The 18,274-nt window shown below is 32.4% G+C and overlaps 1 protein-coding gene and 1 pseudogene across 1 annotated transcript; both read left to right on the top strand.

Annotated features, from left to right (window-relative positions):
* Window positions 1-5,577: 5,577 nt before the first annotated feature.
* LOC112029542 (dirigent protein 22) lies at window positions 5,578-6,599 on the top strand. The gene has a single exon (XM_024062226.2). The coding sequence runs from the start codon at window positions 5,828-5,830 to the stop codon at window positions 6,404-6,406; it is 579 nt and encodes a 192-aa protein (XP_023917994.1). The 5' UTR covers window positions 5,578-5,827; the 3' UTR covers window positions 6,407-6,599.
* A 4,394-nt stretch (window positions 6,600-10,993) lies between these two features.
* On the top strand, window positions 10,994-11,914 carry LOC112029544 (dirigent protein 22-like; annotated as a pseudogene).
* Window positions 11,915-18,274: the final 6,360 nt, after the last annotated feature.

Raw genomic sequence — 18,274 nt, 5'->3', positions numbered from 1 at the left:
ATTTCTTTTGAATTGGGTGCTTTATGTATATAGTAGTTAGTAATGAAATTATTTTTGAGTTGATGAACACGTACAGTATCTCTTTACGATGAAACACAACCTAATGAACATAAAGCTTAGGGGGTAGCCAGTGGGGTCCCACGTAGCCAGAACTAATAAAGCAACAAAGCTACGAAGGAATGATAGATAATCACCAGAGAAAGAATGTTGGAGTTGGGAGGTCGCCTAAGGGAAAAGATGGAACTCTGAGGAAGTAATATCACCAATATTCTTGTGGAAGTGTGAAAATGAGAAGTAAAGCACAATGTGATTGTCATTTTGAGACAAAATTCAAAATTTCACTCAAGCAATCTAGAGGACGAGTCGTTTTGTGTCTGACAAAAATGTGACACGTGGCAAGAAGTTGCCAAACTGTCGTCACGGTTAATGAGATGGTTGAAAAAATGAGGCAACATGAAATTAACATAATACCCCCAATTCATGACGCTTGGCACCCAAAGGCTAGTTTAGTTGGATGGATGAACGTCCTTGGAATGAGGGGTAACTGATGAGTATAGATCATCTACTTTCAATCGTACAAAAGATCTTGTCCACTTTTGTATAAACAAAGCAAGGAAAGATGGTCATCATCAAGTTGGAAAGGCATAATCTGTTATTGTATTCAACCCATTTTCCTTGAATGTAGACATGAATCCAAGATACGTGGATTTCAGTTAGCTCGATTAGTAAAGTTTTTTATATCGAATAAGAGATTTGAGATTCAGACTTTGTTTAAACCAAATCTTACTTCGATGATAAGAACAATCATAATGGAATAGATGCTATAGATTAACTTTTGTTGTATCTATAAATTAAAAAAAAAAAAAAATTGTTTGGCCTTTGCCCACAATTGTAGCCATACCTTTCACAGTTCACACCCTAATTACAAGCAATGGTTGAAATCATGGGGAGTAATGGTTAGCAAAAGCTCTATATAAGCACCACAGCTAAGAATAAGAAAATTGTATCTATGATTTCTCACATTGATACACTTTTAAATTGGGTAAACTATGTATTTAGTCTTTATTCTATACACTATATTTCAATTTGATTCCTAACATTTTAATTGTGTTAATTTAGACCATAACCTTTTAGTATCGTGTCAATTTAAGCCATACCGTTATCTTTTGGATGAAAATTTATAACGTATCTAATGGTTGAAACAAAAAATTAGCTTACATTGATGAGACTATAAACTTAAATTTTATTTTGGCCGTTTGTCATGTCAGTAATTTTCATCTAAGATATAATATCAAGGACTAAATTGATACAATTGAAATGTTATGGACAAAATTAAAATATGGTGTAAAGCTTAGGGAACAAATATAAGGTTTACCCCTTTTAAAATTCTATTATTATTAGTATTAATTTGAATATCTGAAGAGTTTTGCTTGATATCACACCTATATCATTCTAAGTTAACTTGTAATTTTTGACAGCTCTTTTAAAACACATTTGAAAGAGTGACCCACCAAAATTCTTTGTATTAGCAATTAAGATTTTTTGCATCATCAATTAATAATAAGATTTTTGACAAATCTTTCAAAATACGTTTGAAAGGGTGAACCACCAAAATTCTTTCCATCGCCAATTATTATTATTATTATATTTTTCCTTTTCGGAAACACTTTGCATCATCAATTAATAATAACATAATTAATAGTGAAAGCATAAAGCTAGAAAACAAATCTTGACGAAGGCATTTCAGAACATAGACAGTCCGTAAACGTGGTGGACCTTCATATGCGTCTGCATTCATTCTTTACATCAGGCACGTAACTCCAAATTTCCAATACTGGCCAGTGCGAATTGGCCCAATTCCCTATACTTTTCACTTTCTACACTTCATATTCAATTGGACCGTCGTTTCTAATGCCAACAAAATTTCTTTTATAAGTGGGCAGGTCACCTCTCACAAGAAATTTTAGCATCCAATTATTTTTGACTTGCCGTCAATTGTATGGACCCCAATCTGTATTTAATACCCTCTTATTGACTAAGAATTGAACGACTCAGAATCCACTTGATCATCCATCATTTCAATTGACCATAAATTCATATATGAATCCAAATTTAATATTAGCTATTGACCCCAAACATTTAACTTGCTAAGGTCCTCCTCCCCCTATCCCCAAGGCAAAGGGCAAGTGGGGCCTATTTTTATTTTTATTTTCTCTTTCTTTTTCACTAGAAATTATTTGGATGTACTAGTAGTTATATAATAGGGGTCTGTCTTTTAAATTTCCCTGCACTTTTATTTGCAGAATTACTCTTTAGAATTTTGTTCTGCAACAAAATACTTTGGCTGATTTTACCCAACTTGGAGCCTATCGCATGTATTAGTGAAACTATTTAAAAGCAATTATGATGACTCCACAATCCACATATCGATCTACAAAAAACAGAAAAAGGAAAATGGACTATATCTAGCAAAAAAAACATTATGATGGCTCCACATAATTTTTAGGGCCCAAATTTACTTTTGAGAAAGCACATTGTTGTCTTTGCGTGTCTCGTACTGCTTGAACATCTCTTCCTTCACATTCCGGGCAAAGTATCTTCTTCAACTCATTAATCATAATTACTATTTAGTGCAGCACATTATAAAAGATAATCTTAAAAAAATCATTAAGCCTATAAATATATATAAAGGTAAATGAATTGAACTCTCAACTTATCAAAAAAAAAAAAAAAAAGTTTAATAAATGTGTCAAACTTAAGCCTGTGTTTAGGCTCAACGACAAAGCCCAAACATAATATTATGTTTTTGAACAAGCTCTTGAGTATAAAGTTTAGTTATAAGTTACAAATAAATATAAAAGCTTATTTTGTAATAAAGTCTGTAATTAAAAATTTTCTATTTAATTAGTTTATATAATATAATTGTATATTATTAGCATAGATATGTTAAGGGGTTAAAAAAATTTAGTCTTCCTGTCTAAATATGTGGAAAAAGTATAAGTTGATCAAACAATTTGTGAACAGGTTTTAGCTTATTCAATAAAAGAATGAAACAAATTTGAATGTGTAATACAACTTGATGATGAGCTCGAGCTCAATTCGTGTTGAAAAAATGAAGTTTGAACTTTTAATCTCGGATGTGTTTGATGTAGTTACCATTTTTTTTAAAGAAAATTTATGGAAACAACAAAATCTCATAATAATCTTGTTATGAGTTGTGATGGGCCACATGTAATATTTTATTTTATTTTATTTATTGTCTTATGATACATCTTAACTAGTGCCTTCTTCTTCTTGTTCTTCTTCTTCTTCTTCTTCTTATTATTATTATTATTTCTTACGTAATTACAATAGAATTTTAACTTATAACGTTTACTTTATAAAAGCATGGTAAGATTTTATTGTGCTGAATAACTATTTTTTTACTAAATTTTGTTTATTTTTTTATCTAAGACAAAAATCCTACTCTAATATGATCTAAGATATATATGTGAAACTCCTTCTTAAAAACTTGAACCTCGACTTTTGCCTCACCCTATCCTATAAAAAATTATATTTGTGAGTGACTATTATATCAATGGTGAGCAATGATCTTCACTGCAACTTTGACTACAAAGTACATTGTAAATTTTAATATCATGCATATCTATATGTCATGTGTGCGTTGGCATGGTGTCACTTAATAAATGGGGACTTTAATATGTCAGAAGATCCCAAGAAAAAGAAAAGAAAAAAACGAAAACACTCTTTAAAGTTTAAATCATAAACTTTTGGTAATTAACTGATTGTAAAATGTTGTGTCATTGACTAATTCTCTTTTTAATTGACCACGTATGGGTGTATTAAATAGACCGTTCAGAAGAATTTTCTGAGAGGACCACAAGTATGCCTTTTATGGTGATTTTAAATGATTCCAAACTTAAACAATGCGAAAAACATTCTTTCTCTACTTTTTATTCTTTCTTTCACACAGGTATTTTTGCCCGTGCTTAATGCCCAACCCATGATAATGATTTGTTTTTAACTATAACTTTTTCCTCTAAGTTTCTTTTTCTGCCTAAAATACACCGTTCCTAAAATAAACCCATTGTGCGGCACAAGTAACAACAATAATAGAATATATATATATATATAGGTAAAAGCACTTGCATCCGTGCTTATTTTTTTATTTATTATTTTTTATAGAGTTTAAATTTATGTCATTTACTTCATATGATTGTACTTTTTATCATAGACAAAAAGACTAATTAGTCAATGCTTGTATAGTAAAATAAGGAATCCGAAATTCATACACATAAGACCATGAAAAGTTGTGTAAAGATACATGTTTCATCATATTCTCTCTCTCTCTCTCTCTCTCTCTCTATATATATATATATATGAAGATAATAATTAAAAAAAATAATGAGAAATGAGTATTTAAATAAGATAGAATATATAATAGATAATTTGATGTAAGTGTTTTTGAAAAGTGGCTTTGTGAAATAGAAAATATAGGTTCTTATACTAAAATAAAAATAAATTGTTGCATAAGCTAATTCGAATGCTCTTAATTATAAAACTTAGTTTCCAACTTACAATATTTTTGGTGCAATATGTTAGATTCTCCAATTGAATTTAAATAGTTGGTTTGATTGAATTTGATTGTTTTTAAAAAAGATAATACCATTTGCGTTTTATTGGTTAATGCAACCAAATGCTTGAATTCAATTTGAAAACCTAATTTACTGCACTTAAGCTTTTGTATCCAAGGGAAACAACACCTCTTCCCTGAAGGTTTGAGAAAGTCAACAAGTTACTTATTCAATTATTTTCCGTAGACCAAATTATAATCATGGTTAGTAAAAAAATTTTTAGATTAAATATTCTAGTGCTGAATATTACACCAATGTGTATACAGTATGTGTGCCACATTAGTTGAAATCATGTTTTCAAAACACAGCATAATTTCCAAGATTGTAATTGTAACTAGTTATGCGCAACAAACATTAATGTCGATATTATTATTATAATCATCAATTGTGGTCAGAGTTTGGTCAAGACAATCTCTCAAAATCTAGAATATTTTATTATTATTAGAGCATTAGCATTTAGTTTCTAAAACAATTCTATTTTACCATTTCTAAAGCTATTTTATCCATTGTACTATACCATTTTATAATATATTCAACATTTTCACTTTAATTTTACCATACAACACATTAAAATAATATATCTACACAATAAAATAATATAATTCAATACTAAAATAAAACCCAAAACTAAATAAAATATTAATTTTTTAAAAATATTATCTTGCTACATAACCATCTTATTTATAAGATGGTACTTTAGGAGAGTTGTAAAATATTTTACAACTACTACTCTTGGTAATGGTAAATTTTTGTAGGTTTATGGTATAAAATACCATTTTGGGGGGGTTTACAACCTTTATTACTAATGCTCTTAGAAGGATTAAAATACCAATTATATAAAGGGTTATTCTTGTATGCTCCGAGAGGTGAATCCCATCACGGGACCAAACCATAAAGCCCTCCTGGCAGGAAGCGTTGCTTTAAGAGCAGTTCAGATTTTCCAGATCTGTATTTCACTGACATGGACCCCACACATAGAACGCATGAGACCTGTGCATATTACAGTAACATTGAGACACGGGTCTCATGAGTGGCGAAAGAGATGCGTTCGAAATGACATTTTCTAAGACTTGGGGTGGACTGTAATTCCGCAAAACTCAAGGTGTCCGTACCACACTATAAAGGATGCTAGGCACAAACTATGCTCATTTCTAAACCTTTCGATTAAAGAAGCAAACCCCAAATTCCTCACCATGGCCAAGACCCTCCTCACCGTCCTCCTCATTCTCTTCACCATTTTTTCTATCTCAACGCTCACCACCGCCAAAAAAAACCATGGCTTCTCAAGAATCTTATCTCCGGCTAAACTCGGTCTAAAGCGTGAGAAACTAAGCCACCTCCACTTCTACTTCCACGACATAGTCAGCGGGAAAAACGCCACGGCGGTGAGAGTCGCCGAGGCTCCGATGACAAAGACATCATTCACAGGATTCGGAGCCGTTGTGATGATCGACGACCCTTTGACTGTAAAGCCCCAGCTGAGCTCAAAACCCGTTGGCAGAGCTCAAGGAATCTATGCTTCTGCTTCGCAAACTGACCTGGGGTTGTTAATGGTGCTCAACTTTGCTTTCACTGAAGGCAAGTATAATGGCAGTACTCTCAGTGTGTTGGGGCGCAACACTGTGTTCTCCGATGTCAGGGAAATGCCTATCGTTGGTGGGAGTGGGCTTTTCCGATTCGCACGTGGGTATGCTCATGCTCATACTCACACGATTGACTTTAAAACTGGTGATGCTGTTGTGGAGTATAATGTTTATGTCTTTCATTATTGATGCGTGTTTTTTACTCCTTTTCATTTTATTTTATTTTAATTTTTGTACGGCTAATACTTTAATTATTAGCTCTCTCTTTTATTTTTATTTAAAGAATTAGAAGGCTTTGGGAATTAACTAGTATTAACAAAAGGAAAGTTGAGGATTTTGTATCGTTGGTCTGAGAATGATTATTATGTTTATGTATGGTTTAGTTTCACCATTTGATGTTTATTGAAGAGATTAATAAAGGGTATAAAACTTGAAATCCCCTCTCCCATTTTATTGTATTAAAAAATAAAAATTTTCCTATTAATTTCTTTATCCTGTTTTATGTGATAGTTTTCCGTGATAATTATATTCCCTTCACCCACTATCACCTTATATCCGAAAACAAAAATTTTTACACCTCACAAATTATGAATAATAGCATAACATCCCACAAGTCATGACTTCCATTTGTTCTTTCGGCCCATGTTAAACGTTGTAATGTTTATTGGAGCCAAACTGTGTTAGGAAATGACTGTTTTTGGGTGTCAATCAATCCATTCGTTAAGCTCTCGGAGTCTTGGATATGAGAACAAACAAATTCAATAAAAGAGGTGGTGTAAAACTTTTATTTACAAAATATTAAAATTCATACAAAGAAAATCCCATTAAATTACATTTTTTTTGTTGTTGGTATTATGAAGATAGAACTCATTAAATTACCTAATATGATAAAATGTCACCTACGAGGCGGCCATAACCACGTTCCCCGTTGACAATGACTGTCAAAGACTTTTCCTGCACAATCTTATAGTCAGATCCTCCTTTTGCTTCTTTCCCATACTTACGGCATTAAAGTCAATGCGCACCTAAGAGTTGGTAAATAACCGTGCTTAGAGCACTCACAGCAGTGTTACTATATATTGATACATTGTTATATTTTAACTTCTTAAACATTAAAATCATATATTGATGCATTGCTATATTTTAACTTCTTAAACATTAAAATCATGCTTCAGCAGTGAAGCTAAACTTACATACAAACATGTTCAATTGTAGCAGTACTATATATATTCACCTAAACAACATAATATTTTAAAGAATGAAAATGAGAGATGAAAAAATAAATACCTTAGACTTTTGCGGAGAAGTAATGAAAGGTAAATCTAACTTAATTTGGATTTAAAGCACAACTATCAGACAAAGATATAAGGTTGGAAATAGATTGGCATAAATTAGAAGTACATAATGACATTTGAATCTTATAACTTAAATTATTATTTTGCCTACCCATAACAACCAATAACAACTTACCACTTAAAATTTATTATGAAAATATTGTGAACATATCATTTCCCTTTGTGCTATTCTTTAAAGAATTATTACACCGGTTCATTTGTCTATGTGACACATATATGAGCAATGAATGAGACACAAATAGATATATTATACTCCATCCGCCTCACTTTTTCTGTCCTCTATTCCATTTTAAGATGTCCCAAAATATTGTCCCGTTTCTAAAAATAAAAGTCATTAATTTACTAATGTTCCTATTATACCCCTATTAATTTACAAATTCAATTTTTTGATAAATTTTTTAAAGGGTAGTTTTGGAAACTTATACATTTTTAAAAGGTAGATAAGATAATAAATGATGTTCGCTTAAAAAGTTTGACTTTTCAAACAGGACAAAAAAAAGGGGAAGGAGAGAGTATATATGAACAATGAATGAGACGCATTTTTGTAGGGTTCTCATCTCAAGAATAGTTGAGTAATAAGTATTGTATTGAGCTTTAAGTATTTTCATAATTATGGTTCACTAAATTTAAGAAAGTTTAATTTGACATTTGGCCAATTGAAATCCAATTTGAATTCTAATTGAATTTTCTTTGAATTTTGGCTTTATATATAGACAGGTATGTAAGCATATGCACAAATATAATTAAAAACAATCATAATTACACACACATATAAGTTAAAATTATACTTTTAATTTTTTTTTTTTTAAGATAATAAATAATTTTTTATTTATTTATTCAGAAGTAAGTAATCCGTATACAAAGTAAGAAACCTAGGCACACATCCCAGGCTAGCTAGTTGCCTTACAATGAAAGAAAAAGACTAGGCTACCTCTCGACTAAACCAGAAAAAAAAGAAAAAAAAAAGAAAAAGAAAAAGAAAAAAAAAAGAGCCTAGATCGTAGAACCTGCTGCCTCATATTCATGTGTTTTCTTGAGTGGCCGAAAGCCTCTGAGATGTCTCTAATAGCGCTAAAGCTCCATCCAAATGATCTTTGGTTATGTCTGAATTTTCTCAAAATAAGCTTTGTTTCTTGCATTCCAAATTGCCCAAGACGTAGTGGCCCACTGTTCCAGCTCCTTATTTGATAGTTTCTCCACCATCTGGCCAAACAGCTGGAAAAAATCTTGCACCCCATTGCTGCATTTCTGCACTCTTCCTTTAGTTAAGGATGTTGGGGCTGTTTTTCGTTCATAGCCACATGTTGTCTTTTGGAAGGGTGACCTTGCTAAATCTAAATTTGTCTAGGGAGTTGAGTCAGGAACTCTACATTGGGCCGCGTAGTCTAATGACTTTCAGTGTATTTTTAGACTTAGAAAATGGGTAAAACTCAAAGTCTAAGAATTATGATAATAGTTAAAATAAAGTAAATAATATATTTTGTATAATAACTTTGATTAATGGTTATAATAATAGTTGAAATAAAGTAATATTTATTTAGCATAATTGCATTGCTTAAGTTATGAGTTAAAGTTCTTAATAATTTATACTTGAGTGATGTCCAATATTATGGAATAATTAATTGTCATATGTCTAGCAATGGGATGAGTCCAAAATAATTCATGTTTAACATAATAAGATATGTCCAGCAAGGGTTTATATTCAAATATTATAAGTCTAGTAGAGGTTTATGTTCAAATAATATATGTTCAGCAGAGGTTTATGTTTAAATAATATAGGTCTAGCAATGACTAATCAATTTATTAGTATATGTGTTTATTAGTGAAACACAAGTGAAATCGAGTGTATTAAATAGTAATGTCATATTAAAATAATTTGTATTTAAAGGTGAAGTAATCATGTATTCAATAATATAAATTTAGAGATATAGAAACATAATCACTTATCTTTGTATGGTTTGTAACTCTAATTGTATAGTATCGGTGAGCTGATAACATTCCAATAGAATGACTCCATTGGTGGAGATTGGAGAGGCAATATGCCATGATAAATCCTTCCATAATGACTTTAAGATTGAAGGAGAAAAATAGGTGCAACTGAAGGGAGAGAGAGTATGTTTAGCAGAGTGCAGAGGCTAGTTAAGTTTGTTCCTTTATCATGCACTTAAATGAATTTCTCTTTGATAATGCTATGTAAAACAAACATGGACTAGCTATGTACAATAAACATTAGCGTAAATATTATTCTTTATTGCCAAACATGGTTAGGGTTTGGTCAAGATAATCTCTCAAAATCTAGAAAATTATGTTTTTATTATTATTAGGGTAAATTCCACTAACATATCTTGATGTTTCAGCTAATGCCAACCAAGACTAGGACTTTTCAAAAGTAGCCAATTTGGTTCCTAAAGTCAACTTAGTTCCTAAACAGTTAGTTATTTTTTCTTAATTGTTTTAGTGACTAAATTAGCTTTAAAAACCAAATTGGTTAGTTTTGAAAAATCTTGGATCTAGTTGGCATTAATCCAACCCTTAGGAGTGTGGATAGAATTTACCCTTATTATTATTATTATTATTATTAAATGGATTAATGTGTTCATTTCTTTCAAGAGAAGGGACTATGAGTCTGTTTGAGAACAACTTATTTAGCTAAACTTGAAAACTTTTTATTAAAAGTACTGTAGATAAAGCTAAAAAGTAGCTGAAATAGTGCAGTAGAACCAATAAATAGTACCAAAAATAAGTTGAATAGTAGCAAAAATAAACTAAATAGTAAAAAAAGTTAGCTTTTAAAGCCAATGCCAAAAGCAACCCATATATCATTTCTTACATTTGGGTGAATTGTAATTCCATTAGTGCTAAAAGATGCACTTTATACAAATACTCTCAATTTAAGTTGTATTTTTTTTCTTTTTTCTCTCTTCCTTGGGCAGCAACGTTCACCCCCCCCTTTTTTTGGGGCAACCACATTGCCAGTTGTCACTTTTTTTTTTCCTTGGGCATTAACAATGCCTTTTTTTTTTTATTATTATTTTTTAGGGCTTGGGTGTGATAGTTTATTTTTATTTTTACTGGATATCATTTTTTTTTGGAATATATTTTTTTTATTTTTATAAATTTTTTTGGGTGATTGCTTTTTTTTTTTTTTTTTTTTTTGTGTGTGGTTATTTGTTACTTTTTTTAATTTGACATTATTATTTAACAATGATATATGAGTAAATTTATTCAAATTCATCTTTTTTACTCCACTTTTTCACTTCCAACCAAACAAAAAAAGAGAAAATAAAATCTTTTTTATATTTCCATAATTTTCTATCATTTCACTTTTCCACTCTTTCATCCAAATGGCCTCTTAAACTTAAGGTATCTGTCTAATTTAGATCAAAATATAGAGGTAGCTGCTAGCACAAACTAAGCTCATTTCTAAACCTTTCAATTCAAGTAGCACACCATGGCCAAGACCAAGACCAAGACCCTCACCTTCCTTCTCATTCTGTTCACCGTTTTCTCTATCTCAACCCTCACCACCGCCAAAAAAACCATGGCTTCTCAAGAAGCTTATCTCCAGCTAAACTCGGGCTAAAGCGTGAGAAACTAAGCCACCTCCACTTCTACTTCCACGACATAGTCTGTGGGAAAAACGCCACGGCGGTGAGAGTCGCCGAGGCTCGGATGACAAAGACATCACTCACAGGTTTCGGAGCCGTTGTGATGATCGACGACCCTTTGACTGTAAAGCCCCAGCTGAGCTCAAAACCCGTTGGCAGTGCTCAAGGAATCTATGCTTCTGCTTCGCAAACTGACGTGGGGCTTTTAATGGCGCTCAACTTTGCTTTCACTGAAGGCAAGTATAATGGCAGTACTCTCAGTGTATTGGGTCGCAATACCGTGCTCTCCGATGTTAGGGAAATGCCTATCGTTGGTGGAAGTGGGCTTTTCCGATTCGCACGTGGGTATGCTCATGCTCATACTCACAGGTGATGCTGTTGTGGAGTATAATGTTTATGTCTTCCATTATTGATGTGTGTTTTTTCCTCTTGTTTTTTGATTTAATGGCTATAGTGCTTTGATTATTAGCCTTTTTGTTTTAAAATTTTCGTTTAGAATTAGAAGGCCTTGGGAATTAAAGCCGTTGGGTTAGTCGTTTTAGGTTGATGTTGATTAGTGTGAGTTTATTTATTTATTTATTTATTTTTTCATTTTTTCATTTTCTTTTTATTCAATAAAATATTAACTAGTACTACGAAAGAAAAGTTGAGGATTTTGTATCATTATTCTGAGAAAATTTAGTTTCACCATTTGATATTGATTGAAGAGATTAATAAAGTGTTAAAAACTTAAAATCCCCCCTCCTATTTTGTTGTATAAAAAGATAAAATAAAATTTCTCTTATTAATTTCTTTATCTCAGTTCATGTGATAGTCTCATGATAATTACATTATGAACAAAATTTAAGTACAATACCTTAAGTACAGTTCTTTAAATTTCTTTTTAAGTTTAAAGTATGTGTTCAATAAAGTTAAATCTACAAACACCGTTTAAACTTTAAAGTCATTACTCAACCAACGCTATGCAATAATAACTCAACCAAGCTTTTACTACTACCATACCTCAAAAGAAGAGAAAGTGCAATAAACTCATTCAGAAGAAGGAAGGATCAAGAAAGTAAATAGACCCATCAATATCATTCACTTGAGCCATGAGTCATGAGCTCAATTTCTAAGGTAGATTGAGATTAGGTGGATATTGCTTCTGATGCAATTCTTATAAGAGATGAGTTCAAGTTACACCTGGTGTAACTTTAAAGAGTTACGCATTTTTTTAACCATTGGATTTAAGTAAATCCAACGATTAAAAAAAGACCCACATTATCACAAATATTCTTATTGAGATCTCATTAACTACTCTCATTTATTACATTCTAAACATATCTCTAAACCCAAAAACATCTGACTCTCTCTCTCTACGTTTCTCTCTCTCTATCTCCTCCACCATTGCTCCACCTCCACAAGTTGCCCGTAGGAAAAAAAAAGAAAAAAGAAAAAAAGAAGCTGTACACTAACAATAGAGGTTTGTGAGTGCTCTGTTTCTATTTTTCTTTTTTTTTTTCCTGGTTTGTGAGTTCTCTGTTTTGGTTTATCTCTCTCTCTCTCTCTCTCTCTCTCTCTCTCTCTCTCTCTCTCTCTCTCTCTCTCTCTCTCTCTCTCTCTCTCTCTACGTTTCTTTTTTGCATCATGCTTGGTACATTGTTTGTGTTAATAGCCTGACAGACCAAATGAGTTAAAGAGAATTGAAGCCGCTGGTGGAAAGGTAGGGCTCAAACCATGGAAAGTAAGGGATTTTCAAAGGGGAAGGCTACTTCATTGTGTAGCCTACTGTCACTTTTTTTTTTTTTTTTTTTTAAAAAGGGCTTCATTGTAGGAAACTATTGAAGAACAAAGCATATCAGATTTTTGTGAAGATTTGTAAAGCTACTGTTCTGGATTTGTAGTGTACGAAAATGATGCAATTTATTTTGTTTAGCCATGTTATTGAACTCGCAAGTGAAAGAAGTTATGCTTTGTGAAATATTGTGCCTACTGGGCTTAAGTTTACAGCATCAACAAAATCATCTTTGTACTTGAAGCTTGCATAAGGGACACCATGGTTCCACTGGAACTCCTCACCTACCAAGATTTTCACAAGTAGGAATTTTATTATGACATGCCCTCCATGTGAGGACTTTAATGGGATTTGGAATTTTGGTCTTCCACAGTGTTGACCAAAATTGTTTCTTATTGTTGCCCATGGAAGTCTCCTCTATTGTTGGAAATTTAGCCTCGCTAGCCACACGATAGGCACTATTAATTGTGGTGTGAAACTCCAAATTATTTTGTCTCGTATTAGAAGAGGAATAGCCAAAATTGCATCTATGACTTCTCTTGAGAATAAATTGCTGATCAGTTCAGTTTTACAGCATCTTTTTTCCATGTCAGTTAAAGGGTTCACTGGGGCACCTTGTAAATTAGGAGGTTATGGTTAGCAAATTTGGAATGTGGTAGGGGTATGGAGCGACCTATCTCGCCAAATGAATGCACTTCTCGTCTCCAATCCACCATCGACATCCTTTCTCTAAATTATCTATACATTTTGTTTTTAACTTTTACATAATATTTTTTTTTTGTTAATATCTTTACATTGCTATGATGTTTAGGAAAATTCTCTCAAGCTAAAAAGTTACTCTGATTGAAGTTGTATTGGGTATAATATTGAAAGAGTAGCCTTTTAGTTACTTATTTTTCAGCACAACCTTATAACTGAAAATGAAATAGAGGTTCCCATTTTTCACACTTATGTAACAATTCATACCCAAAATGCATGGCTATAGAATATAACATCCACTCCAAATATATAGATGCACTATTACACAATATTACTTAAATACAATTACTACAAAAGCAAAGAAATAGTCTGAATAAAATGAAAACAGTTCATAGTTGCAACGTGACAAAATGAACTGTTGAAGCATCAAACAAGAGTTTAATAACCTCAACTGAAATAGCAAATGCCCAAGCAGTAACACAATTAAGTGTAATGGCCCATTCAAACCACAAGCCTTGTTAACATCGACATGACTAATTTCAACTTCAAGCCTTTCTTCCAAACATTGCTGCAGTCATGGGGGCTGTCCTTTCTTCAAATCCCATCTTCGACCCAATTCTCCTATGCCACAAGCTTGCCTCATCAACATAATGACCCTCTTCTTACACAGAAATTTTGAGCTGATTAAATCATCAAAGGTCTTCAAGCAAAACTGAAATGACATTGCAACCCTCTTGTTTCTCAAATTCACCACCCATGATGAAACCTATTTGAGAAGACTCTTGGAAGGACCACTGCACATGGAAATCACTCTCATCCCAGACCTCCACGCAATCTCTCTCAACAAAATTTGTAACAAATATTGTATTTATAACTGCTATTTAGGAATTTACAAACAGAGAAAATGAAAAATGAGAAAGAAAGAATAAATTCACTTAAAGAAAATTCACTACCAAACTGTGAAATCAAATGTAAACATGAAAACTTTGTAACTTATGCAAAGTTTATGCAAGCTTCAAGTACAAAGATGAAGCCCTTTTTGTAAAACAGTGACAGTAGCTAAACAAAATAAATTGCATCGTTTTCGTACACTACAAATCCAGAACAATAGCTTTACAAATCTTCACAAAAATCTGATATGCTTTGTTCTTCAATAGTTTCCTACAATGAATCTCTTTTTTTAAAACAGTGACAGTAGGCTACACAATGAAGTAGCCTTCCCCTTTGCAAATCCCTTACTTTCCATGGTTTGAGCCCTACCTTTCCACCAACGGCTTCAATTCTCTTTAATTCATTTGGTCTGTCAGGCTATTAACACAAACAATGTACCAAGCATGATACAGAAAAGAAACGTAGAGAGAGAGAGAGAGAGAGAGAGAGAGACCATAAAAGAAACAAAAACAGAGAACTCACAAACCAAAAAAGAAAAAGAAAAAAAAAAAGAAAAGAAAAATAGAAACAGAGCACTCACAAACCTCTATTGTGTGTTTGGCTTTTTTTTTTCCCTGCCCGCAACCTGTGGAGGTGGAGCAATGGTGGAGGAGAGAGAGAGAGAAACGGAGAGAGAGAAACGTAGAGAGAGAGAGTTGATGTCAAACATTTTTGGGTTTAGAAATAGGTTTAGAATGTAATAAATGAGGGCAATTAATGAAATCCTGTTAAGAATATTTGTGATAATGTGGATTTTTTTTTAACCGTTGGATTTGCTTAAATCTAACTGTGTAAAAAAGATGTAACTTGAACCCATCTCTTCTTATAAATAGTTGACATTGATAATTATAAAAAGTAACTTTTAATCTCAATTATTGATTCAAAAAAGTTAAGAAAAAAATTAAAGGCGTAAATGCACTTTTAGTCCCTATATTTTGACTTTTTTCCATTTTAGTCCCTACATTTTATTTTTTCCACTTTTAGTCCCTAAAATCAATTTACGCTTCTTATTTTAGTCCTTTCCGTCAGTCAACGGACGGAAATCACTGAAGTGCCTAACGGAAGGATTAAAATATTATTAAAAATTTAATGTAGCAATTAAAAAAAAAAAATCAAAACAAGAACACGCTAGGACATAAAACAAGAACAAAAACCCAGATTTGGCTCAACGTAAAATGATTTCAAAGTATAAAATATTTTCAAGTTCAGAAATGAAAATGATTTCAAGTGGGTGGTAATTGCTACATTAAATTTTTAATAATATTTTAATCCTTCCGTTAGGCACTTCAGTGATTTCCGTCCGTTGACTGACGGAAAGGACTAAAATAAGAAGCGTAAATTGATTTTAGGGACTAAAAGTGGAAAAAATAAAATGTAGGAACTAAAATGGAAAAAAGTCAAAATATAGGGACTAAAAGTGCATTTACGCCAAAATTAAAAAAAAGTAAAAAGTAAAAATTAAAAAAGTGAAAAGTAAAAAAAATTTATGAATGATTTAGGTGAATTGCACCTGGTGCAATACTTAGGAATTGTACCGGATCCTAATCCCTTTAAGGTAACTCAACCTGCCAGAAACACCAGATGGCTTCAAATGCTTTCACCTTCATCTTCTCATGAAACAAACAAGTTCCAAATTAAAATTTTGGCTGAAACTCAACAAATTTTTGAGAAGATTCCTTCACAACTAAACCTTGCATTCATTCTGGCCACCATGTGAGGAGGTAGATTGGTTTTCACCCACATGAAAATCCCATAATAGAAGCTTTAAGAGAGAACTAGCCTAAGAGAGAGATGAAGAAGACAGTGGGGCATGGCAGTTGCGTAGGGATTTACGGTGGACCTTGATTTTCTTGAATCTAGTAAGAATTTTTGATCCATGGCCTTACCCCTTATTTCTTTCTATCGGTTGCTAGGTAAGCCATAAAAAGAGGAGAGGATTTGAAAAAAAAAAAAAGAAAAAAAGGCAAAGAAATATTAAAAAGAATATAAAAGAAACCTGATGTCTCTGGAGGATCAGGCTTTAGTAGAAGAAATTTGAAGGAGGAGACTTAGTGCAAGAAGTCAACTAGGGAAAGATCTGATATTTGAAACTAAAATCATCAATTGTGGGCCAGTGAGAAAAAACACAAAAACCAAAACAAGGAGAAGATGCAGTTTTCTTTTAAACGCCCATTTGTCAAGTTAACTTTATTGGACACGTGGCTTAAATTTAAAGAGGGAATCTAATGAACTGTATTTAAATATTATACTTAAGTTTTCCCCGTATATTATTTGTGGTTTTTCATGCATGTGATTCGAACTTTACATTATCTTCTCTCACCATCTTCTTATATCAGTAAACAAAAATTTCTACATCTCACAAATTATGAATAACAGCATATAACATCCCACAAGTCATGACCTCCATTTGTTCTTTGGGCCCATGTTAAACGTTGTAATGTTTATTGGAGGCAAACTGTGTTAGGGAATGACTGTTTGTGGGTGTTAATCAATCCATTAGTTAAGTACTTGGTTATGAGAACAAACCAATCCAATAAAAAGCGTTGCGTAAAACTTTTATTTACAAAATATTAAAAATTTAAAATTCATATAAAGAAAATCTTATTAAATTACTTTTTTTTTTTGGTATTATGAAGATAAAACTCATTAAATCACCTAATATGATAAAACTTGGTGAATCTGCTGGCTCTTGATAGAGCAACAACGTCTTGTAATAGACTGCTTTTTGTTTTCGGTTAGTCTTTAATATATTTTTCCTTTAACCAAAAATAATATGATAAAACTTTTAAAACCCAAAGGCAAATTTGCAGTTGCATTAATTGTATGTCACCTACGTGGCGGCCATAGCCATTTTCCCCATAAACCAGTGTCAAAGACTTTTCCAGCACAATCTTAGACAGCTCCTCTGCTTCTTTCCCATACGGCATTGAACTATTGAAGTCAATGTGCACCTGAGAGTCTTCATATGTATATTTGTGAAATCGCCTTCAAAAATAAGTTGCTCCTAACTCCAATAGCGACTCCAGAATTTTTTTAGGGGTCAGTAGAAAAAAAGGAAAAAGGGTTATCCAAGTAGTGGTGGCTCTAAGAATTTTTTTAGGGGCTAAGTAAGGAGATGAATTTTGAGTAGTAGTTAATCTTGTTGTTTACATAGTTTTCTTATTACAAAATTGTCTAAGGTACTGATTAAGAAAAGTATAAAAGATAAATAGAAGAAGCTTTATGCATTTGGAGGCATTAGCCGCATTAGGCGAAAATTGATTTGAGGCTTTTTATATATTTAAATATAACTTTTTCTTTTTTACCTTTGCATTTTAGAATTTCTAATGCAAATTTTTTCTTCCCCTCTCGCTAGGAGTTTTCCTTCTCACCTAGGGTGAGCCATTTTTTCTTCACCACATTCTCACGTGGTTTTCTTCTTCTACATCCCGTTGTTTTCTCAATTTTCATAAACCGACAGGGCAGAAAACCTAGGATGGACACTGATGTTATTGATCGGTTGCAACATATTAATTTAATGTTGGAGGAAGGCGAAGTCATCTTAGTACGGTTACAAAGTAGAGACAAAACCCTAGAAGAATGCTCTCTCAGCCTTCTTGGGAAATTCCTAACACCATGACCGTTGAATCTAAGAGCTGCAAAGAATCTTCTTCGGTCCGTTTGGAAGATGGGACCAGACCTCAAGATAATC

Source organism: Quercus suber, unplaced genomic scaffold (genome assembly GCF_002906115.3).
Source record: "Quercus suber isolate HL8 unplaced genomic scaffold, Cork oak 2.0 scaffold_254, whole genome shotgun sequence".
NCBI classification, from domain to species: Eukaryota; Viridiplantae; Streptophyta; class Magnoliopsida; order Fagales; family Fagaceae; genus Quercus; species Quercus suber.
This window is presented reverse-complemented; position numbering and strand designations above follow the sequence as displayed.

What these genes read in the sequence shown, in the direction of transcription:
- LOC112029542 (XM_024062226.2), top strand. Translation starts at nt 5,828, where the DNA reads ATGGCCAAGACCCTCCTCACCGTCCTCCTCATTCTCTTCACCATTTTT.